The 26456-nt window shown below is 36.9% G+C and overlaps 1 protein-coding gene and 1 long non-coding RNA gene across 2 annotated transcripts in view; one reads left to right on the top strand and one right to left on the bottom strand.

Moving 5' to 3' along the window:
- pappa2 (pappalysin 2) overlaps nucleotides 1-26456 on the top strand; it is an 82648-nt gene that overhangs the window by 53969 nt on the left and 2223 nt on the right. The window contains exons 18-22 of the mRNA XM_048163956.1: nucleotides 2207-2375; nucleotides 2462-2594; nucleotides 3038-3147; nucleotides 11209-11280; nucleotides 23026-23124. Of these exons, the coding sequence (XP_048019913.1) occupies nucleotides 2207-2375; nucleotides 2462-2594; nucleotides 3038-3147; nucleotides 11209-11280; nucleotides 23026-23124 (583 nt within the window). The remainder of the gene's footprint in view (nucleotides 1-2206; nucleotides 2376-2461; nucleotides 2595-3037; nucleotides 3148-11208; nucleotides 11281-23025; nucleotides 23125-26456) is intronic.
- On the bottom strand, nucleotides 4503-8677 carry LOC125251059. The gene is made up of 3 exons (XR_007180915.1): nucleotides 8090-8677; nucleotides 7057-7148; nucleotides 4503-5731 (listed from the first exon to the last, which is right to left on the bottom strand). It is a non-coding gene; the product is annotated as an uncharacterized LOC125251059 (long non-coding RNA).

Here is a 26456-nt window from a genome sequence, read left to right as displayed (position 1 = left end):
AACATTAACAAAGATTAGTAATTACAGTAATGTATTGCACATTTTTAGTTCATGTTAGATAATACATTAAAAACCTTATTGTAAAATGTTACCTATTTTTTATATAAATTTCAGCACAAAACGTATGACCACAATAACTTTAAGAAACATTTTTTGTTTGTTTGTTTAGATAAATCGGGGTTTGACCTGTAATGTGATGCAGTTACATTTGATAAATATTATTAAATTGTAAAGAAATGAAATATATATTTTTGTCGAAAGAATTCCAGGCGCAGTTCACTCTCAGCCAATAAGATTCCACGTATCATTTTCATGGATCAGTCTTCTCTTTTGATTGGTTGATAACTTTTGACAGCGTTTAATCCAAAAGCATATTAATTTCTGCAAGAGCACGGAGAGATTCGTGAGCGCACAGGTGCAGTTTGAGCACGCAGGACACGTTTGAGCACGCAGGAAACAGTTTGAGCGTGCACACGCAATATTTGAGCGAGAGGAGAGGCAGTTCATAAGAGAGCACTGTATATTTGAAAGCGCGCGTCCAGGTTTGCGCGAGAGCAAAGGAAATCCGCGCGCGAACGGACAGATTTGCGCTCGCGCATTACATTGATATGCTCTCGCGTCACAATAATGTTCTCTTGACATTTGACAGTAAAATAACGCTATAGTCGTCGGTAAAATTGTACTGCTGTGGTATTGTTGAAAAAATGAATTTTCCCTGGCGTCTGCGCACGCAATAAGTGGGCGGGCAATATGCTAATGTTTTGTTGTGCCGTCACAATGAAACGGCTTGAGATTCATTTTACAAAGGACTCGTTTAATTGACTCAGAGTCGACTCTTACTTTTGAGAGACAATAACTTTATATACGGTGCACTTTCAGATTTAAAACTTTGCAGGATGTTTTCATTCACTTAGAGCTATGTTACACACTACATGAAAGGTAATTTTCAAAAATCCATAATAGGGGCACTTTAAGATAAGAAAGATTTTTTTTAAATTATTTAGCAAGGATGCATTAAATTGCTCAAGAGTGACATTAAAGTCTTAATCATTGTTACAAAAAAACAAATAAATGCTTTATGAAATTTCTAATCAATCAAAGAATCTTGAAAAAAAAAGGTAAATATTCCATAAAAATACATGTTTACTTGCACACTCATAATGCGATTATAATTGTATGTTGGCAATATTGTGATTAAACTACCTCCAGTAAACGCAATACTTTGATCAAACGAATGCAATTAAGCTCATAATCATAGTAACCATCTCATTAAACTAGGTGGTGTACGGAGATTTTAATCGCAATAAACAGGCATGTAAACACCTTAATCACATTATTACCACTCTGACCATTGTGCGCATCTGCTCGGACGTACACAGATGCTGTGTTAACTTCGTGACACTATTCTGAAGTTTTCTTTTTTCCAACTCGCTGCAAAATCTCTGCTCCATATCTTCATCCAGAGAGCGTGAAGAACGCGTCGGCAGCGCACGAGTAGGTAAACCCTGTGTTGTGCCGAATTTCGACCCCCTGCCAAATTGTTACCCACCTCGTTGAAGTCGCTACCTGATTGTCTAATCTTAACCCCACCCCTAATCCTAACTCCTCCCCCACATCTACTCCTAAACGTACTAATACTAGGGGGTAATAATCTGGCAGGGGGTCGAAATTCGGCACAACATTGCGATGTTCATCACAGCGGCAAATAATATCCAGTACGTCCACATAAAAATGTGTTTTGAATTCGATGTGAGTAGATTAAAACAATGGCTGGTAACATACACACTGTATGCCTATCTGTGTGTGGTATAACCATTTATTAGCGAATAATCAGAGTAATGAAAATTGCATGTAAACTGGAGTGAAGAGTTCTGCTCATGTCATGTAAACATCTTATTCCGATTATGAGAAATAATCACATTAATAGTGTACATGTAAACATTAATAGTGTACATGTAAACAAAGAAATATTTCTTGAACATCAAATCAGCATATTAGACCGATTTGTGAAAGATCATGCAACAATGAAGGCTGGAATAATAGCTGCTGGAAATTCAGCTTTGGCATCACAGGAATAAAAAGATAAATCTTTCTAAAACCTCAATAAATCTAGTAGTGTAGGCCTTAGAAACACAGCCTAAGTAATGCTTTTGTACTGGCATTATGAATTACCCCCTCCTTCATGATAATGACTTGTTTTTCTCAGGAAGTTTCTGAGGTTGGAGTGTTTGGAGGGTGGGACGTGGCAAGAGGGCAGCTGTTCACCTGTCACATGCCCTCCTATTCCCCAGATGTTTGAGGGCATGTACACCTGCACCAACAATTTGGACTTTGATAGTATCTGCACCCTTCAGTGTCCCGATCCAATAGAAAAGGTATTGTAGAACTTTGTAGGCCAACTCTATCTGTGTATTCCCAAATGCTACTGTAATTAAACACTCATATATGTTTGTCCCCTCAGTCCAGCATTCGATGCACCAAAGATGGCAGATGGACTGAGAACTTCACTATGTGCAAGAAGATAGAAGGATCATGCCAGACTCCTCTTGACATTAACCTGGTGGAATACATCTGTGAGGAGGGCTTTGACGTGGGTGAGGATTTAAACTGGCAAGAAAATTTGCTCACTTGCCAGTTTGGTTATCAGATCAAAGTTACCCTTTTAAAATATGGAAATGACAAGTCAGGAGATTTCTAAGAAATCTTTTTCTTGGCTATCTCAGTTATTTGTCTGAACATATGTATAATACAATAAGCATCTTACTATTTTTCTTCTGCATTGTATTTTGAAATATATCGGTTTTATTCGGTTATATATTTAGGCCACTGCATGTATCCTTTCTAATACGTGGTCTAGACATACCTGGGCCACTAGACCACAGTCAGTTGCATGCAGTAGGATACTTTTGAGTGCCAACCTGCCAAGCTGTTCAACTATGGATGACTAGTCTGGAGCTTGGCTATTCATGTGCTCACATGAATAAATTCAACAGATGCAAATCATGGTTAAAGCAAAGCTCGCTTTGTGTCATGACAGGTGCAGTCTGTTACCCAACATGCATTGTGGCCTTGAGTGACCCTGTGGTCTTAGCCAATGGTTCCAGCGCTGATACAGTAGAGCATTGGATGCTTCCCAGCAAAGTTCAGGTGAGGTGGTCGGGTCGGTTTGCCACATTGTTATTTGATATCATTGGCTGTTCTTGTTCTTTAACCAAACTCCAGGTTCAAGACTTAAAGCACACTTTATATGCACTCTTTGTGTTGGATATCAACTAACAATCTGATTTAATGTTAATTTAATTTAAGCCAATTTATTTTAATTTCTACACCATGTGCAGAATTATTAGGCAAGTTGATTTTCTGATCATATTTCTTTTCCAAGCACATTTTACCAATTACAAACCACATCAATCTTGATAACTACTATTAATTTTGTATTTAATCATTTATAAGTGATATATAATTGTTCATGAAGGCTGGAAATGAAAAACGCCTTATATTCAGGTGTGCAGAATTATTAGGCAGGTTTAAATGTGAAACCATCAGGAACCCTTTAGTCTTCAGTGCCACCATTTTCCTACCTGGAGTCTCCAGAAGTGCAAGGTGTCAGGATCTCAGAGACTTAGGTTAGGTAAAGAATCCTAAAAAATGACCCCCACTTAATAAGAATCACAAGCTGAAGTGTTGTAAAATATATGAAGACTGTTTTTTTTATAGGCTTTATAGACAGACAGATTGAGAGTGACTCTTGAACAGTGATGGGCACGTTACTTTAAAAAAAGTAATTAGTTATAGTTACTAGTTACTTCTCACAAATAGTAACGGAGCAAATCTGCCTGTGAATATTTAATATAACTACAATATCGGTAGGTTTAAATCCGCGTAATCACTTATATCAAAGTTATATCGTCATATTGTCCAGCCCTAAAACATATATAGTTTTTATAGTATAGTTTTTGTCCGTGTTGTTTATTGAAAAACACCCATTATGCAGAATATAAGATGGGAAATATTTAATTGATGAGTTTTCAACATAATATATAACAATACAATTGACAATTTTACCTCAAAATCTAACAATTTGACACAAAATGATGACTGCAAATCCATGTTTCTCTGCCTGGAGTCCACTGTTTCTGTGAATTGCAGTGATCCATTTGCTTTTTTCCCTGTTGCTTTCTGCAGTTTTTAAATATATACCTCAGGTTTTGTGTCAAAGCTATTTGTACAGTCAATCACAAAGCTCTTTCCCATTTTGGATGTGTTTTGTGTGTTTTTCGCGACATTCACGCTGAAAACCAAGGGGCCGCTCAAGGGGCTCGCACACCGGACGCGAAGCTCAGCGCCGCGACGCGTCTTTCAAATTCGAACGCATTGTTTTATATTTTTTTTCCTGAGTCGTAGCTGGGTGCCACGGACAGGCGCCGAATGTCGCCGCCGGTGTGCGTACACTCATAGAAAACAATGCGTTCGAATTTTAAAGACGTGCCCAGATAGCAAAATTTGTCTGGCCCACTACTGGGCCACATCCTTGCTTCAATTCCGGCCCAGTTCTGGCTGGGTCCCCGGCCCAAAACCGGTCCTCACACTGAAAACGGACAAAAACAACTTCCTTTGGCCCAGATGCGGCCCACACCCTGTAAAAAGACTCTTATTTATGGATGTGGCCCAGATCTGGTCAGCACACTGAAAATTGACTTAAATTGTTTTATGTGTCCCAGGTTTGGCCCAGGCACTGTAAAACAGATCTGGCTGAGATTCGGCTTGGTCCTCGGGCCAGATGTGGTCCAGAAACTGCTAAATGTAATTCAAGTGAAACACAATCAACCATTTAAAAAGATGAAGACATTTTATTATAAAATTAACAAATACACTATAAGTATTAACAATGAATACACTATAAACATTTATTAACAACATACATTTTAAACTACTAAATACTAAGTGAATTATTTACTGTATATTAAATGGAGAAACAACATCCTTTCTTACACATAAAAATTCTTTTAACAATAATTTCCAAATTTCAAGTTAAGTCACCCTCACAAAGTGCTTTATAACCTACATTACAGTTTGTTTCAAAGAAGCTTTACAGTGATAAACTAGAAAATAATAATTCAATTATGCAAACAGAATTTAATTCTGTAATGGAGCAAAAGACAGTGTGATTGTTCAGCTGAAGTCATTTCAGTGTTGTTTCAGTTCAGTTCAATGAGTTCAATTCAGCTATAAATCAGTTCTGCAGAAAACAGTAATGTCATAATCCAGCTCTGTTGAGTTCTCATCCAATAGTGTCAATGCAGTCAGATCAATATTACTGAACAGTAGGTGTCCAACTAAGCAAGCCAGAGGTGATAGTGACAAGAACCCAAACTCAATCAGATGACAGAATGAAGAAAAAATCCTGAGAGAAACCAGACTCAGTTGAGGGCCAGTTTTCCTCTGGCCAAACAAATACAGTGTGATTATGATTCAGCTGCATCAGAAGTTAGATAGTGGACTGATATCATTCAGCTTGAGGATTGAACACAGCACAACGGCATGTAGAGGGAAGAGAAGTTGAAGTGGCCTTGCAGAGGTCTCGTCTGGTTCTCGTGATCTTTGCTGAAGATCTGTGCTGTAGACTGTTGTGTCGACGAGGTCTTCACAGCGGATCTGTCTCCAGAGCTCGTTTAGTTGTCATGTTCTCTGCTGACATTCAGGGCTGTTGTGGTCATCTCAACCATCTGTTCTGGAAATGGAATGAGACAGACAGACTAATTTTAGCATAAATGTCATTCTTCGTATGATGAAACAAGTATATCGGATGTTGTAGGTAGTGTTTCTGGTTATAGTTTACCTTATTTATGCAACATGACAATCCTAACATTCAACAAGAGATGGGTCTTTAATATAGATTTAAACAGACAAATTGTGCCTGTCACCTGGGGCCTGATGTATAAACATTGCATACTCACAAAAAAGTACAAATATTTGTAGTGGATGCGCTGCTTTAGAACACTTTTCCTATGGCATGCTGTGTTTTAATGTTTTAACTACAGCGACGATTGCTTGGTGCATGATAATTACGCTTTAAATTAAAAGTCAAGCTCTAAATAGCATAATTCAAAAATATTTTTGCACGAATAATGATCAATGATGCGCACTTCGTCTAAGCAGAGATAGCTTAGCAACATAATGGCATAATGACACTGAAGGAGTCGCGCAGTGATCATCCGACGAGTAGCTACTGTACACAGTACTGTACAACCTCTGCCGAACGCAGGTGTGCTACTGGTGTCCTGCACAGACGGACAGTAGCCTAATGATAACACATTTCATGGTCTTACCAACATTATGAAAAACGCCATTGTATTTGAAGGCTAGATTTAGAAGGAAACGGTAAGATACGCACGTTTTATTTTTAAAATGTTTGTCAGTGACGCGCTGAGTCGTACAATAATTTACGATGCAAAAATAAGGCTGCATATCTGTTTCAATTAAAAATATATAAACATCCTAAAATATAGGCTATGTTTACTTTATAGGCAAAAATGCATACATTTAAAAAAAATAAAAATACTATTTGGCTACTAGAAAATGGTTTAAAATAACTCTTCACTGAAACCATTCTGAATTTCATTCTGAACCATCTTATTTTATAAGATTTATTTTTTTCTAAAACAAGCCAAGGAGAGTGAATGATTGTTAGCAATGTAATGTGACAGCATTTATCATCATATTTTCCTAATGTCTTGTACAGTTAAACACAGTGTCACATGGATGGGAATATGCATGGAAATGATATGCAGATGACGTAAGGCATAATAAAACTAGGCGTTGTAAGCTCCATATATGGTGATTTCATGGAGGAGACAGGGGAAAAGATTCATGTACGCACAATCTTCAGCTGACTGGGTTTTATAAAGATAATTTTGCGCAGGTTCTGGCGTAAGCATGGTTTTATAAATTTGAAAATTTGTGAAAATCTAGCTTTTATGCGTATGCACACTTTTAGTATGAAATCTATGGAAAGTTTTATACATGAGGCTCCTGAACAACACTAAGAAGACTTACCATGCATCCGCACTTTCAATTTGCTGCCAGTTGCAGCCACCTCTTCATGGTCCCCTCATCCTCCATTTCAGCAGGGTTTCTCTGAACTGCAGCTTTGAAATAAAGGAATACATATTGTAAGGTCATTATTAAGTCTTAAGCATTACTTTTCTTTAGCACCTATATATTTGATAAATTGCATCCAGAGTTTATGCATGAGTTTAAAATATATGTAAAAAAAGATTTGGTGTCAGACTCCAAACAGTGCATTCAGGTTAAACTTTAGCTTATGACTGCACAAAATCATAGAAATTCCCTTTGCATTAAAATATATTAAGTACTATGATTTTAATATATATATATATATATATATATATATATATATATATATATATATATATATATATATATAAAATGTTATCAGGGTCAAAAATAAACTTTTCCAGTAAAAGGCATTATTGAGAGGCATTTTTTTTATAAATTTTTTTTTTCAACATCAAGGAAAGCCATCATTACACTGCAAAGGTTGAACATAAGTGACATCTGACATGGCATTTATGTTTATTGACACAGACTGTTTAAAACAGCACATGTACAGTTATTTAGCCTACACAAAATAGCATAATGCCGCCTATATATATAAAAAAGGAACTCTGAGGGTGAAGCTGCAATTTTATAACAGAATTATTATTGCTCTTATGTTAACAATTATTAATAGAAAGTTTTTGTGGGGAAAAAGCAAGTTCTTCCACCCAAAACGTTGTGCTATACGTTAGGCCTATTAAATGGCGCCACTGCATACTCAGACTCAATTCAATAATCACTCGTTGGAAAAGATGAATTGACTGACTGATTTTAGTGGACAAAATATAACTCAATATCATTGCATTAGCCAACAGTGCTCCAGAGCTCAGCAGTTGTTCTAAACATAATGTTATTCAAAACTATCACTCTCTGGGACCGAATGGATACTGACGTTATTTTACCATTGCAAACCATTAATTAATCCATTTAAAAACGCTAAACTGAACATTAAATAAATTAAATTGCTTACCGTTTTGCAGCTGATCCTTTCTCTCGATCATGAAATGTTGACTGCAGGATTCTCCTCAGGATTTAACCGCCAAAACTCTTTTTCAGGCAGCTGAAGTCCTTAATTCCAGCAGCGGCCCGCCCGTGACAAACGAACTCGGGCCGAAAACACATAACGAGCTTTCAGTCTGATTGGCCCGTTCAGAAAAAGCCGTCTGTCAGCTGTACAGTCGACACGGCTCTGGCCCATTATCTTTTCACAGACTGAAATTGAGTCGATGTTGGCGCATTTAAACCTGAATAGGCCCAAAAGTGCGATAGATCTATCTCGGTATAGATCTATCGGCCCGAGTTCGTTTCGTAATAGGCGGGCCCCCAAATATCAAGCACTTTTGGGCCTATTCAGGTTTAAACGCGCCAACATCGACTCAATTTCAGAGTTGGACCTGCCGCGAGTACAACTATTTCAGCCGAGACCGGCCCATAAAGAAAACGCTGTCTGTCAGCCAGATGCGTTGTGTACAGTCGGCAGAGTTATGGCCCATAATCTTTTCATCGACGTCAACAGTGCCGCTTTTCTGCCGGAATCGGCCCAAAGGTGCTTGCTATCTGGGTGGCGAGGCGCTGAGCTTCGCGTCCGGTGTGCGAGCCCCTTCAGTCTTTTGCCACTCAGTGAGCGTGACCGCAGTCGTAACGGTCGACGGTGACGTCACGTGCATACCCTCTATCCGCTTGTTAAGTCGTGACGTAAGGAACGTCGTTTCCGGGTCCAAGCCTCGACTCGTTTCATTTGAGAATGCCATCGACGGCCGTTTATGAGCGCTATTTATTCATATTAAACATCAATCATTTTAAAAAGTTAAACATTTTAAATACTTACAGTCTACACAACAATCTCCGTGCTCACAGCGTCACAGATATTAATATTTAATGATTTATAAAAGATGAATCATTGTCTGGCCATCTGGAATTTTTGTATGGAGATAAAGGTTATAATTATATATATTTTTTGTAGTATTACACCACATCGTGTATGTATATTAGCACCATTTGTTGTTTTCTTGTGGTATGAGATAGAGCGTTAGGACCCTGAATCGCTGCCGCGTGACGTCAGATTTAACAACCGAATACGAGTGACGCGTCTCGTGTTATTCTATAGACCAATTTGGTGTTTGCAAACAGCGATGACGTTTTTTATGGGCGGAGCCTACCTGGTTGCAGAAAATGACAGTTGAGCAGTAGTAGTCTATGGAAGCCACGAAATAAAAGAATAAAAAAAAGTTAATTTCGAGTTTATATCTCACAATTCTGACTTTTATTTCTCGCAAACCTGAGTTTATATCTCACATTTCTTACAAAGAAAAACAGAATTGTGAGATATGCTCGTTATCCTGTAACTCGTTATACTCGTTTTCTGAATTGCAATTTATCCCGCAATTCTGACTTTTTTCCCCTCAGAATTGTGAAATAAACTCACAATTGCGAGTTATAATGGCCGAACTGGGAGTCATAAACATGCAAATGCAAAAAAAAAGTCAGAATTGTGAAATAAAAATTTTATAGACTATGTTTAAAAGTTATCTATGTAAAATGTTATAGGTTTAAATATTATTTCATGCTGTAACTGCTATGTATGTATGTCCTCTGAACTGCATATGTGAATATTGTAATAATATGTAGACTTACTGTTTACATCAAATTCCTGCTTTAATAGTAGACTAATCCTTGCAGGTGTCATCAGTGCAGTCTGTGAAACGTCTCCATTTAGCTTCAAAGGACGTTTTCAACGATGGTTTTCTTTAAAAATGAAGACTATATTTTTTTGCATTCCGATTCCAACATCCAGAGGCACAACAAAACGTTTTTCTCTTATTCTGTGGATTTTGCACATTTTCCTCCAATTGCTACCGCTATTTTTCTGCAACCACTATGCGTGCGCAGCTGCAAGTGACGTAATTGTGACGTCTGCTCTAAAGAGGTCTATAGTCTTTGAATATAGTAAGGCGGCATTTTTTGTCAGTAACGGTAACGGCATTGTAACGGGAGAAAAAGTAATTTGTTTGATTACTCGTTACTGAAAAAAGTAACGGCGTTAGTAACGCCGTTTATTTATAACGCCGTTATTCCATCTCTGCTCTTGAAGGACCAGCACCGCATCCTCTTGTACCACTGTTTGAAGGATTCTTTACCTAACCTAAGTCTCTGAGATCCTGACACCAGATTGAAAATGTGTTTTTTCCTTGTTCCACACATCATGACATGAAGTGTGTTTGGCATGTATCAAATGTAAAACTGCTCACTTTTCTGATATTTGTCTGGGATGGGGGTGGGGGATTATTTGGCTCTAAGAGGCAGAGGACCTACAAGACTGAATACTTTGGACGCAAAATTGGAATCGTATTGTTGGCACGTCAGAGTGATACGTTGGATTGGGTTACCTTGTTTCTCGATCCAAATCCAGGTTCAACTCACCTTACCGTTGAAATCTCTCAGCGAAAGTGTTGATTCTGTCTCTTGCTGTCATATCAGCTTGTGTGAGAAATGATTACAGTGTGATGTTTTTATAAGAGCCACACGTCAAGCATGACGCCTCCGAAGGTGTCGGACTCCCATTGTTTATAAAGATACATCAGCACCCCTAAGAACAGCCTGCTTTCCAGGAATGTTGTCCAAAGTATTGCAGATTGGGTAAGAATGATGGAGGAAAGGTCACAGTAGGAGGGAGATGAATAAGAGATAAGCAAGTTTCTTTCCAGAAATTCTGCTGTAGAAACAGGTCAGCTTTCCAATTCTGAGAAAATGTCAAATCAGTGAAATATTTGTTCAAATTGAAAGGACAGGAGGGAAAGAGTAACTTTTTATATGTCATAGTTATTAGATATTAATTATTTTTAGGCACCATGGCTGATTTTGTCTTTTAAAATTGAGTTAAATATTATTAGATTTCTGGAAAAGTCAAAATAAAATAGAAATGAATCTTTTTCCTCTTTAAAAAAAAAAAAAAAATGGTACAAGAACTCCATCAATAGTAATAAATCACATTTTTTGTTTAATGATATCATCATTCATTACAATGCATTACAAGTTAACCCTGTCCTTCCCCATCCCTATCTTTCTCCTCAATTTCTCTTCCCTTGAAAGAGTATTGTCTGCACTGGCATGTTGAAGTGGCATCCGAATCCAGCACAGATCCACTGCATTCAGTCCTGTGAGGTGAGTGAGCGCCAATTATATGACGTGAAGTCTTTATGGTCAAAGGTGCACAAGTACAGTATCGCACAAGAGAAAAAAGTCTCTGGGAGCTAATGCAATTTTATGCAAAATGTAAATTATTCTAGATTATATATGATTCTGTCACCCTCTTATCATTACAAAACCATATGCTTTGTAGAACACAAAAGGAGAGTTTTTAACAGATATTCATGCAGCTCTTTTCCATATAGGAACAGTTTATAGTGACCAAAAGCTTCAAAAAGGATAAAAACAAAGAATACAAGCACCATAAAAGTAGTCCATGTACCTTTTAGCGCTATGTTTCAAGTCTTGAAATGAACAGTGGAATGTTTTGGAAAAACTGTTTTGTGTGTGTGTGTTCTCTCTGGATTTCAGCTCTGTCAGTGATGTCAAGCAGTTTATCTTGAAAGTGAAAGGGTTGAGAGGTGTTTAGTAAAGTATGCTATTTAAATTAATGAAGTGTGAGACTTGGATACATTTTTTAAAATGGATCTATTATTATTATTATTTTTTTATTATTTAATCTATTATTGTTTTCATTTTTTAAGTTTAAGTTTAGGGATCAGTAAGATTTTTTTGACAATATAATGAAAGAACTTATTAAATTGATTGAAAGTGACAGTGAAGATTAAGGGCCCTATCATACACCCGTCTCAATGCGACGCCAGACACGATGCAAGTGCTTTTAGCCGGATACAGTTATCATTTTCACGTCTTGCACCTACGTTGTTTAAATAGCAAATGCACTCGCGTCCATCTGTCTGAAATCATGACATGACATGGCGCATTGTTGGCGTGTTGCTATTTTGAGGCAACTGAAAATGACTGCACCATTGACCTACAAAAACCTGGTCTAAAGTCAATGGTGCAAGTTTTTTTTAGGTTGTACCCAACACGCGTACACTCTGCTTGTTGCACACACAGAGACGTGCAGCAACACACAAACATGCCATATATAAAAAATAAAGGGATTACAAAGTAAAAGATTATTATTTTGTACATAAAGTAAAAAATGCCTACATATCACAGTGGATAGTCATTGCATGTATCAGGATTACCTATTTGCAGTAATGATGAATGAAATTGGCTAATTATTTGACCAATCGTGGCAATACACACATGTATTTAAACTGACTCATCAGGTGGAGGGTGTCTATATTCCTCCATGTAAATAGCAATCAGCCATGGTGCAAGCGCACCTGGCTTTTTAAAGGGAATGGGAGATGAGACTCTGATTGCTTTATTGCACATTACGCCCAAAACACACCCATGACTCATTAAGAGACTAGGTACAACCCTTTTAGACCATGTGCCTGGCATGCCGACTATTATTTCTGTCATTAAACTAGCAAAAATGGGGTTTTGAACATTCCCTAAGTGCACCTGTGCCATGCAGTTCAGACCATGCACTTAGATTGTTAAAATAGGGCCCATAATGTTATAAAATATTTCTACGTACATTAAAAAAAAAAAAAAAAATCGAATTAAATTGTTTTACTTTTTTTTCTTACATATATATATATATATATATATATATATATATATATATATATATATATATATATCAGTGATGTGCGGGTTGATCCAAAATGAGCGGGTGCCTGCGGCCACCCGCGGTTACGATTCATCCAAAAATATTTTTAATGATATTCGGGTCGCGGTCGGTCGGGTCGTTTGAAATAAAGATGCCAATTAAACCTTTGTAATTTTCAGTTTTACTTTCATGGGTATTTGTGAACATTTATTTATGGATATTGTAGCCTCAGTCTTTGGCTTAGCCTACCTGTTTTTGTTCGTCTAAAATGCGTTAATAAATACTTTATTAACATATTCTATCCCTGCATTTTGTGCTTGTGAGAGCTTCAATTGAGCATTCACGTGGCGAAATAGCCTAAGCTTACTAATACAAGTGGGAAATCCTTATTTACCTTTTGTATGTTGAGCGTTATTAACTTTTGAATAAATGCTGACGCGGGACAAAATGCCCGATTTCCCAACACGTTGAACTGAGCAATGCCATTGTACCATTTTAATAGGCTACTTTTAAACGCATATAGCTCATTAATGTCAGTTTTATGTATTTTCTGAGAGGGGCAGGATTTTTGTTGGGAAAGTCGGGGGAGAGACGCACACTTCGATTAGACTGGATAAACACATGCAGCATCTTAATTGTTAAGAAAATGAAACGAAATAAATGAATAAATCAAGCCTTTATTACATAACACTAGGCTATATCATACAACATTCAGAAAAATAACAGTTTGCGCTCCTAAAGGCTTTCACACTTTTCCAAAAGTGGGCCTTCTCTCAGTTGACCTGCTGATTAATTCTTCAAGCAGGGTCGAAACATAAACATCGCATTCATCAATAATATGCATCTAGACAGCTGAAATGGAAAATGATGGGCCGCCTCAAGAACTGCCTGCTCTCGCCGCTGCACCTCTGAGCGCACCACGTCAGGTCCTGAAACATTTCTCTCCTCCACAGGCTGGATTAATGGATATTATTGGCCAGGGAGGCTGATGGGGGGCGGCCACACACCCCCGCACCCCTAGTTCTTACGTCTAGGGCCCAATGACGCTACAATGAGCATTTACTACTTTTAAAAAAATGCGGGTCAGGAAGCGGGTCGGGTACAATATTTTCCTTTTTTTTTGCGGTCCGAGTTGCGGGCGGGTTAGTTGAAAACGTCGGTTGGGTGCGGGTTGTTTATACATTGACCCGCGCATCACTGATATGTATATATATATATACAATGCCGGATTTAATCTGCAAGCTACAACAAAAGGGGACGATTTTTAATATAAAACAACTTTTTGTTCTGCACACAAAACTGCACTGTAAACCCGGATAAGTAGAATCTACTTAAAAAAACCGAGGTAACTCTTTGCCTTAAAATTTTTAAGTAACGAAGCATTAGTTGAATAAGTGAATTGGACTACGTTCAATGTACTTAAGCCCATTTAAGAACATTTAAGTTGAATTTACTTAAAAAATTTGAGGAAACTGGTTGCCCTAAAAAAATTAAGTAATGTTAACTTAATAATTCAAGTTCATTTAACTTAAAATGTTTTGTAATATTAATTACTTTGTAGTTATTACACCTAGTATATTTAAGTTCAATGTACTAAGCAAGTTAACTTGCCACCAATCAAAATTCATCCATGCCTCCCATCATGCATTGCTGCATGAATAAATTATGAGCTGAATTGTCTTAGTAATTTTCTTTATTCTCACTATTTAAATTTTGCTGTTTTTCTGTGACTTTTTAGTAGCTTGTTTTTGAATGTTCAGAGTTGATCTGTTTATCAGAATATGTTGCTTGTCACCGTTGTTGAGATTCATATGCTGATTCTTGATGTCTGTGTGTGCCCAAAATATATATTTTTTGTGATAATGACAACTTTAAAAAAAAAAAAAAAAAAAATGTGATTTTTCTCCTTTAGTGAAAAACTATAAAAAGGTAAATGTTTGGAAAAAATGTCTGTAGAACAGCCAAAACAAATGTTCCAACTGCTCATCAACAGCTCCTTGAATTCACACACACCACGACAAAATGGCGTCATTACCTGCCGCAATCCAGTGTGTAGGAGGCGTGGTCAGGAGAAAAACTTCATAATTTAAGTGCATTTAACTTACATTTATTAACACATTCAAATACACCCACAAATTAGTAGAATATACTTATATTTTATAAGTAATGCAACCAAACTTAAATATTTTAAGTATATTGTAATTACATTTTTAAGTAAATATAAAATCCGGGCTAAGAGTGTGCTAAATCTTTTGTGTGGCAAAGAAAACTTTAAATAAATACCACTGATTAAAAATTACAGCATATGGGTTTGAAACAGTATCAGGGTGAAAAAATGGTGAAAGAATTGTATTATAATACTGATTTGTAGTGTACGCCATCAGTATTATGGTGTTCGATGGAAGACGTAGAAACAAACGGCAGAGTTCACATCTGCTCCATGTCAGATCTCTGACACACTGATAGATAACCACCAGCAGAGCATTGAGGTGGTCCAGGAGGACCAGGGAGCACCATAATCAGTGATGAATGACGACGGTGTTGATTGTTTTAGTTTTTCGAGTCCAATTATTGTGTCATAGAAGTCCAATGCGCGGATGGGGGAACCTGTTTTGCTCTTCACTATCTCTGTAGTCATGATGCTATTTACGTCTATTAACTGGGCCGTTTGACTATATATGGAACTCCCAAATCAATTCCTGTGATACATTGAAACATTTTTTAAAAGCGTGTATAACTAAAGCATAATAGGTCGAGCTAGTAGCACGTAATATGTCTCATGAGTGATTTTCGCAAAAGCCATTTATGGCCACAGGAATTCGGAGCTGGAGAGCAATACTTGAGGTCGCTTGTGATGAACCCACTCCAAAGGGTCATGAAATAGAATCATTTTGTTTCCTATTTTTATTTTGTCTGTGTATTTCTTGGTTTACACATTCCAGAGTTTAAATTTACATCAGCAATGAGGCATTTTTCTGTCAGGGATTTCCGACACCATCCGCGCTTGTACGGAGACATCTTGAACATTTCTCGTGGCCAAGAGAAACATTTAGTGCAATGGTTGATGGACTGCGTGCCACATCTTCCCACAGCATGCTGACAGATTGATTCTTACCGGCGCTCCTTTTATCGCAAAAGTAAAACCGAATGAAAATATCATTGCCACTGTAAAATGTGGTATATACATGATCATAAAACATATTATTCCAGTTTCTGTTCCTCCAGAGTCCTTCCCGCAATTCACAGAATCCTGTTTAAATTCGCCCCAAGCACTAACTCATCAGACTTTGTCAACAATCATAGTGCTGAGGTGCCAAAGCAAATGAATGATCTTATCGGTGTGTGTGCAGGTCAGTTGGACAGAGGAAATTTAAAGGATGTTGTGTAACTGATGGATGCGTTAAACCAGTTGTAAAATAATCACCAATGATATGTGACGAAAGTAACATACCAGGCTTCGCTAAAAGTCAACAGAAGTAACGCAGCAGAGTCATGTGAAGGCTGGAAGCGAAAATAGTGTTGAAATTAACAGTCAAGTGTTTTGGAAAATAATGGATGACTGTTTATTGCAAATCTCTCTGGATTTTTAGCTCCGTCAATGATGTCAGGGGACGTGTCTTGAAAGTGAAAGGGTGGAGCGGTGTTTAAAACGGTATGCCATTCAAATATTAGTAACTTGGATAAATTGTTTAAAATGTCTACAGTCAAACCAAAAATTATTCAGACATTTTTACTAGTGGGTGCTGGACACTACAGTTCATTTGTGTAAGTGAGGAGAGCAAAATAAAGTAAACTGTGACATTTTATACCCAAAAAATCTTTATACACACTGTAAAAAAAATCCCAGTAAAATTTACGGTAAAAAAACGGCAGCTGTGGTTGCCAGAACTTTACCGTAAAAAATACAGTAGCAACGTAAAAATTTACGGTAAAATAACGTATTTCATTAACTGATATAATGTTAATTTACGGTTTTGCAGGGAATTGTGGGAATGTCAATTTACGGTTTTTCACCGTAAATTTTACAATGAATTGTTATTTTTCACTTCCAAAAACTGTGAATTTAACGGTATTTTAAATGTACCGTTAGATCTATTACAGTTATTCACCGTATATAGTATAAATTATTCAGACACTTTGACCTGACCATGTATCTGACATAATTAAGATTATATATTTTTTCTGACACAGTTTAACTCTGAGATCTTGTCATATTTTATTAACATTGTGAAGAAACTGTATTAATGAATGACATGTTCAAGGTGTCTATCTATGTATCTATCTATGTATCTATCTATCTATCTATTATTTTATCAGTAGCAAAAAAAAAAAAAAAATTCCCCACGAACATAAGATTTGATCATTTTTAATATATAGTTTCAGAGTAAACCTGACAGGTTTTATGAACTATTCATTCTACTTTGGAACACCATTCCTGTAGAGGGATATTTTATGATTTTCAAATACCCCTCATATCTGCCAGACCCTCTCATCTCCTCTTGCCCTCGTTTGTTACCAAGCAAAACAGTTGCTTTTATATTGGAGACTCAATATAAATTATACCACAGCACATGTTCCAGTTGCTCTGCACCACATCCAGAAGGTCTTTCCCATTATAGGCTGATGATAAGTGAAGAGGTCGGCTCGGGTTATGCTTTAGTTTCTCTGTCATGATTAATATTTTATTTTGAACCAACAAGGCCAATCATAGGTAGACGTTTAGTCTGCTCTTGTAACTCATGGTTCTGGAGGAGAATTTTTTTTTTTTTTTTTTTTTTTTTTTTGTCTCTTAGATGAATGAGAATGCTAACGGAAAGATTTCTTCAAGTATTAAAGGTTTCCATGTATTAGTCAGTTTTGTTGAAAACCCTCAGTTTGTGTTTAGTTGCTTGGTTTTGATTTGACCCTTGTATTGTGAATGCTTTTGATTTTGTTTATGATCTTCTGAGCTGTGGACTTTTGTTTTTTCTCTCTCTCGCTCTCTCTCTCTCTCTTGCTACTATCAAGCACAATTTATTTGGCTGCTTCAAACCAGCATTTGAGTCAACTTTTTCCCCTTTTTGTGTGGCTCCATTTGAGAAACTTTACAGATGATGACACAGGTTTATGAAGAACCACTGTTCACATTCCTTGCTGCAAATATGGTTAAAAGAATGGTCATTTGATTCCTCTCAGGGCATGCGCTGGGTTTCTTCATCTTAATTTTATTGGAAAAGATGACAAGACACACACAAAAAAACAACAACCTGGAAACACTTCATTCACCCTTTCACTGTTTTGGTGCGTTACCTAAAATTTGTTTTTCAGTATGTTCAGCTTGCATTTAAAGACAAAAAGGAAAAGTTTACATTAGAAATGAAATGGAGGGGAACATAATTAGTAGTCTTTTGGGAACTCTGGAGAGAGCCAATCAAGGGGCGCATTCTTCAGTGAAGTGAGATGCCAGCACTAACATGGGGCCTCAAAACAATGTTGTCCATGAAAACATGTTGTTGCCATGGAGTTTTTGTTTATTCTATCATTCGCTTAGCATTAGATGTGGTCGGTCAGGCAACCTGTGGAGTGTGTCCTCCCTCGCTCCAGTAGGGATTTCATTTCTCCCAACGTCATGTAAGGTGAAAAGACACCTCGATTGTTTGCTTCAGATACGATTCCGTTTTGTTGTTCTCCGGTGTCTCGGATTGCGAACGCTCATCCCAGAAACTGTTGCTAGGGGTTAATTATGTTTTTGAAAATACATGTTTTTTAAGTGACTCATAGGGGGTTTCATTTTCAATAAATTTCTGTAATCTAAATCATGCTTTGGATACTGCCCAAAAACATAGCAGGGTTGCCTCCGAAAACCCCTCTTTGAGAGGAGGCCAGAAAAAAGAATTTCAGGATAGATACCTCAAAGTGGACGGCTTACAATGAGCAGTAGGCTATCTGAGATAAATATATATTCATCATCGGATTAAAGTGGGGTCATGGTGTCTTTCCTATTAAGTCTCGAAACATTGATGAAAACAAATTACACCGCAGGTCATTATCCCTAAAATAGAACTAGGTAACACTTTATTTTGCTGTGTCCTCGTTACACCTCTTACATGTGGTTAATTTAGTAACAACTGTAAATTATGCGTAATTGCATGCAACTAACCCTAAACCAAACCCTAATCCTAAGTGCATGTAGTACATGAATTATTACTCAGTAATTACATGTATAATTACACTGTAAGGACATCTTAAAATATAGTGTAACCTAAAACTGTTTAGTCAAAACAGAAAGAATGAGCAAGTTTTAGGAATGTCAGTTTAATGTAATAATTTAGGAAGATTAATTATGAAGAAAGACAGAAAGGCTTAAAAGTGATTCATTTTGCAGTCTGGATTTATGTTATACACTCAGGAAAAAAAGGTACAAAAGATGCACCTTTGTACCTAAAGTGTGCATATTATAGACCTATTTTGTGTTTGCAAACAGCTATGACATTTTTTTTTTTTATGGGCGGAGCCTACCTGGTAGCAGAAAATGACAGTTCTGCAGTAGCAGTCTGTGGAAGCCACGCAATTAAAGAATTAAAAAAACAGTTAATTTCAAGTTTATTTCTTACAATTCTGACTTTTTACTCGCAAATCCGAGTTTATATCTCACAATTCCCAAAAGGAAAAACAGAATTTTGAAATATACTCGTTATTCTGTCTTTTTTCCTCAGAGATGCATGTAAATTCCGCAATTCTGACTTTTTTTCCCCTCAGAATTGTGAGATAAACTCAACAATTGCGAGTTATAAAGTGCAAACTGGGAAATATAAACACAGAAATGCAAGAAAAAAAGTCTGAATTGTGAAATAAAAATGTTATAGGCTATGTTTAAAAGTGATCTAATTTAAAATGTTGTAGGTTTAAATGTTATTTAATGCTATCAACTGCATTTGTGAATATTATGTAGACTATTGTTTACATCAAATTCATGCTTTAATAGTAGTCTAATCATTGCAGGTTCAGTCCAGTCTGTGGCTTGCAACATAAACATCTGCGTTTAGCTTCAAAGGGCATCTTCAACGACGATATTCTTTAAAAATGAAGACTATATTTTTTGTATTCCGATTCTGACATTCAAAGGCACAACAAAAAACATTTTTCTCTTATTATGTGGTTTTTGCACATTTTCCTCCACTTGTTACCGCTATTTTTCTGCCACCACTATGATGTAACTGTGACATCTGCTCCAAATGGGTCTATTGGTACCAAAAGTATACATATTAGAACCTTTTTAAAAGGTACTATCATATAGTGATAGATTTTGTACCATTTTTTCTATTGTGGTGATGTCTGTGGTGTCACGATTTGGACTTTTCCTGACTGTTGTTTTGTTTTGTGCCAGATGTACATGAGGTCTAGGTCAGATGATTTTGTGTAGCGCTTCAGATGCTTGACTACAGCGTTGTTTAGCATTCACTGGCAGTTTTTCTCTGCTGGCCAGGGCAGATGCATTCCACACATCCTTCCCATTTACTGTTACACGATTCTTTAGTTGAGGCATTAGGTCATTTTTCGATCCTTTTCTAAAACAACATTAATAACGCACGTGTTTTAGATTCAGATATTTAACTTGTAATGTGTAGCACGTTCATTTAAACACAAGGTAGAGTGATTGGTTTCAAATCGTAATTGCCAATAAATTTGCAATGTGCTTAAGTTAATAAAAGGGATGGAGAGCAAGAATAAAGAAATACATGAAATATACACAAGCTTGAAACTGAAGAATGAAAAATGCTATTGCTTATGACTTGGAGAATGAGAGCACGGCAGGAAAAACATTTTGGATTGGGTGTAGGTTTAGCAGAGATCTCCTCGCCAGCTGCTCTTGCACAGGGATGTGGAATCAGGTAGAAGCTGGACTCTTTGAAAGGACTCCACAAGCATAAGTGAGCCAAAAGTTTCTTTGGCAGACTGCTCTTGTTTTCCTGTTATTGGCATCAGATCCTTTAGGTTAGGTAAAAAATCCTTTAGGAAGGCATTATGACACATTTTAAAAGTGTTTATGAATGTTAAATTTGATAATTGTAGTCCACTCAGGAAGGTTGGACTTTGCTCCCCTGGGCATTGCAAAACAGGTGTCCATGCTCTCGCACAGGTGAAGTAATGACATTGAAGGAAGTGCAAGGAAGTTAGGAAGTTTCGTCTGGAATAACAGATGCAGTTTTATTTAATTTGTAATGAATAAATGAGAAATGCCACCTACCATAAAGAGTAACAGAAATCCCTTTTGGCATGATCCATGCATTTCATTCCTCTGAGATTCAAAGAACATCCGTACAGCCTCGTGTTCAGAGAAAACTGTTAATTGTACATAGTAAAATGAAGCAACTCATGCATGAACCGTTAAAAGATTTTAAGGGCACATTTACTGGTTCAGTCTGCCTGTTTGGATGTACGTAAACTGTTTTGTAAGATTCTGCATGTGGAAGGTTCTAGTTAACCTGTTAGTATAATATTAATTCCGTTGAAACTATAATTCATTCTTAGATTAATTGCATATAACGTGAGCCTGATTTTAGACTTTATTTATTTATTTATTTATTTATTTTACAGTATACTGTATATATATATATATATATATATATATATATATATAAAATGTTATGACTGATAACTGACAAATGGCTCATATCAAAATTGTATACTATTTTTTCCTAAATTAATAAAATAAAACAAAATCAATTATTTTAAATGCTATGAGTGAATTTAAGCATTACAATATTTTAATTTTAATAATTTAATAATAATAACAGATATAATGTCCGATTTTAATATATTAGTAAATCTTTAACTTAAACTAATATTAATAATTTTTTTAGGAGTATTTTTCATTGTTGGTTCATGTCATTAACCTTTAATTTGTAAATATTAACAAATGGAATATTATTGTAAAGTGCTTATTATAATTATTAGGGTTTTTAAAGATTGAGCGAGTGTTAGATGATGGCAAAAATTATTTAAATGTAAAAAAAAACGGGATATGAGCATGCACAATTAAATATCCAATATCGTTCGATACTGATAAATAAATTTCTAATATAATCTGATAACCGAATTGGAACAAATATATTGTGCATCTCTAATTTAAAATGTATTAACATGAAAACTAATTTAATAATACAAACAAAAATGTTCTTTGGAAATGTACATTTTCTAAACAGACATTACTTAGGTACAACTCAACCAAATGTCTGCTATTTTTCTTTTATTTTATTACATTAAAGTGTTAGTTCACCCAAAAATGAAATGAAATAATGTCATTAATTACACCCCCTCATGTCGTTCCACACCCGTGACACCTTCATTCATCTTCCAAACACAAATTAAGATATTTTTGATGAAATCCGAGAGGTATTTGACTCGTCCATAGACAGCAAACCAACACTTTCAAGGTCCAGAAAGGTACTAAAGACATTGTTAAAACAGTCGACGTGACTTCAGTGGTTCAACCTTAATGTTATTAAGTGATGGGAATAATTTTTGTGCTCAAAAATGAAACAAAAATAACGACTTTATTCAACAACAGAATTGGCCGACACTGTTCACGTGAGCAGTATGACACATGCGTGTGATGCTGACGCAGGAGCCAGCCAATAATGAGTCGCCCTTCTGACGTAGAACCTGGAAGCGCTGGACATAAACAGTGCAGGAGAATGACACAGAAGAGAAGATATTGTTAAATAAATAAAAAATAAAGATTTTATTTAAATTTTTTTTTTTATGCACACAAAAAGTATTCTAATTGCTTCATAAAATGAATGAGTTGGCATTCTGATGTAGAACCTGGAAGCGCTGGATGTAAACAGCGCAGGAGAATGATGGGAGAGATGAATTTGTTGAATAAAGTCGTTATTTTTGTTTTGTTTTTGCAAAACAAAAAAAGTATTCTCGTCGCTTCATGAAATTAAGGTTAAACTACTGCGGTCATGTGGATTATTTTAACAATGTCTTTAGTACTTTTCTGGACCTTGAAAGTGGTGGTTAGCTGTAGCTATGGACAAGTCAGACAGCTCTCAGATTTCATCAAAAATATCTTAATTTGTGTTCCGAAGATGAAAGTCTTACGGGTGTGAAACGACATGAGGGTGAATAATTAATTAAGAATTTTTATTTTTGGGTGAACTAACCCTTTAAATACACTTTTTTTTTTTCTTTTCTTTTTGCAGCCGTTCGGAGGAGATGGCTGGTGCGACACAATCAATAACCGTGCATACTGCCAATATGATGGAGGAGACTGCTGTCCATCCACTCTCTCATCTAAAAAGGTAAATCAAACCCTTTAAAGCTCATCTGAAAGGCTATTCCTCTCATCCTCATTCATCCTATGCGGCATAGTCATTTTCTCATCCCTCTCCCAGAGTGCCTGTCTCATATTGTGCCGCCACATTGTCAACCCTTTCCATGAACATCGCCCACATCATTAGACACTCAGGTGGCGTGTTCTCCCATAGAGAGAATGAGCTCGGAGGAAAGTGTCTGTCATAAATAAATGACTGGATAGAGCAGCTTTTATTAGCAGAGGGCCAGGTGTCAGCGGTCACGGGCAACTATAAAACAAGCAGCTTCTGAGAAAGTGAAATAAACCGTGAGGAACAGCATCCTGCCACTGTAGGTCCGGCGGAGCTGCCATGCTTCTGTTTACGCAGGCCATGGAAAAGTCCGAGTACGTTGGTGGGGCAGTCTGGTTTAACAGCGTCTAGGATGACAGCCAGAAAGAAGGTTGGACAATAAAGAACAAATTCCTCTCATCCCTCCTTCTGTGGCTGCTTTTCTAGCATCCAAATACCTTCCACATGCACAGGAAACAAAATGATATGCACAGATACTCTGCATTGCTCTATTTTGTGTGGGTGATCTAAAAGCAAATATTTGGGTATTTTAAAGGGGACCTATTATGTGAACATAAATGTGTCGGCAGTGTGTGTACACAACCACCCTATAATGGTAAAAATCCACCCACTCTTTTTTTTAATCCCCATAAATCATAAGCAGTGTCTCAGAATAAGCCGTTTGCAGTTTCTATGCAATGTGATGTCACATTGCACAAGCCCCACCCATGACTGCTGACGGACTCTGCCCTATTAGCATAGAACCCACCTTGAGTGAGCCTTGAGTGAGCTGTACACAGTCTGCAATGTTTATCTCCTCACCAAAGCATTTAACAGCATCATTCAAGTAAGAAATGTATTCTTATTAAAGGTGCCCTAGAATCAAAATTGAATTTACCTCGCCATAGTTGAATAACCAGAGTTCAGTACATGGAAAAGACATACATTGAGTTTCAAACTCCATTGCTTCCTCCTTCTTATGTAAATCTCATTTGTTTAAAAAACCTCAGAAGAACAGGCAAATCTCAACATAACACCGACTGTTACGTAACAGTCGGGATCATTAATATGTACGCCCCCAATATTTGCATATGCCAGCTCATGTTCAAGGCATTACACAAGGGCAAAACGTCTAGATCTGTGCACAGCTGAATCATCAGACTAGGTAAGCAAGCAAGAACAATAGCGAAAAATGGCAGATGGAGCAATAATAACTGACATGATCCATGATAACATGATATTTTTAGTGATATTTGTAAATTGTCTTTCTAAATGTTTCGTTAGCACGTTGCTAATGTACTGTTAAATGTGGTTAAAGTTACCATCGTTTCTTACTGTATTCACGGAGACAAGAGCCGTCGCTATTTTCATTTTTAAACACTTGCAGTCTGTATAGTTCATAAACACAACTTCATTCTTTATAAATCTCTCCAACAGTGTAGCATTAGCCGTTAGCCACGGAGCACTATCAAACTCATTCAGAATCAAATGTAAACATCCAAATAAATACTATACTTACATGATCCGATCCATGCAAGCAGCATGCATGACAAACTTTTTGTAAAGATCCATTTTGAGGGTTATATTAGCTGTGTGAACTTTGTTTATGCACTGTTTTATAGTCGAGAGCTCAGGGAGGGCAGGGAGCGCGAGATTTAAAGGGGCCACAGCCTGAATCGGCGCATATTTAATGATGCCCCAAAATAGGCAGTTAAAAAAATTAATTAAAAAAAATCTATGGGGTATTTTGAGCTGAAACTTCACAGACACATTCAGGGGACACCTTAGACTTATATTACATCTTGTGAAAGAACGTTCCAGGGCACCTATAAAGGTGGACTCAGTAGAATTTCAAAAACACTGTTTGGAAGTTAGTCAGGCCGACACCAACAACAAACGTCTAACCAATCAGCATTAGGGGGTGTATGACAGTCGAGGAGAGAGAATGAGCAAGAGGGAGATTTGAAAATAAGAAGAAAAAGAAAAAAAAAACTCCAGAACGAGAGATGGGACACAATACAAAACAGCTCAAAAGAATATCACTGGAATGAAGGTTTATGACTGGGCAAGTGCTTTAGGACCCGGTTTATATTAGAAAAGCTTTCCAGTGCTGGAGAGAGCTAAGTGGGAAGGCCTGAAAACAGACATGGAGGCTGCTTTGATTCCACTTTTCATGTGATTAACACTGGGTTTGATTGTCTGGAGCTGCTGTGCTGTTGGTGACTAACAACAAACACTTTGTATTTACTCTTGTGTACTGTACGTTCATTTTTTGTGCTTCCTTGTTGTTAGTTCATCATCTGTGCTTTATTTTTCGTGAAGCATTTTGTTGCACGTCAGCTGTGATAAACAGACATACACTCGCAATGAGTGTATAACAGAGGCCAGATAGTGAGAGTTTTGCAGTTAAACCACTGCGCACTGACGACTGCTAGAGAATGCGGTGTTTAGCGTCATTGGTAGTGCAATCGCCTCGCATGCCAACAGTGGACGAGCCGGGGTTTAAGACCGACTCGGAGTAGGGTGGTTAGGATTGGAGTGTGAGTTTTGGAGGCGGAGCAATGAAGAGAGGGGTGGGTTTGTTTGGGTTGATTATAAATATCAACAATGTCCAACAGCGTTTTTCAAAATCTACTGATCCCAACTTTAAAGCTACTAAAGTTATTCAGTCAAGAGCAGTGAGTGATTTTCTGTTTTTCTTTTGTTGTTTGATTCACATTAACAGCATATACAGCAGTAGGTACTGTATATTACATTGCTTTCACTTTAATACACCGATCTAATATACACATGATTTCTTTACTTGTTGTTTACGTTCACTAGCGTAACCGACTGTTTATGTGAACTTTGTGTGTATTTGACAGTTTAAGCGTAATAAGATGTGAAAGAGAACTTCGTTTAATACTCTGTGCATGCTTCGGATGTGTGCGCTCAGAAAACCTTATATGGCTTTAAAACGTATGGAGATAATAAACTTTCATAATGATGAAGAACTGCAATGTCACGTGAGCGTGACTGCGAAAGAGATGATAATCAAAACCAAACAGATGTTTTAATTTTTGGTATCCGAAGCACGAATTGTAGAGGCTCCGCCCTCTTCTGGAAAGGGGGGTGGGGAGCAGCAGCTCATTTGCATTTAAAGGGTTAGTTCACCCAAAAATCAAAATTCTGTCATTAATTACTCACCCTCATGTCGTTCCAAACCTGTAAGACCTCCGTTCATCTTCAGAACACAAATTAAGATATTTTTGATGAAATCCGATGGCTCA

This window comes from Megalobrama amblycephala, linkage group LG17 (genome assembly GCF_018812025.1).
Source record: "Megalobrama amblycephala isolate DHTTF-2021 linkage group LG17, ASM1881202v1, whole genome shotgun sequence".
NCBI classification, from domain to species: Eukaryota; Metazoa; Chordata; class Actinopteri; order Cypriniformes; family Xenocyprididae; genus Megalobrama; species Megalobrama amblycephala.
Note: the sequence above shows the minus strand (reverse complement) of the source record. Positions and strands in the feature narration are given on the sequence as shown.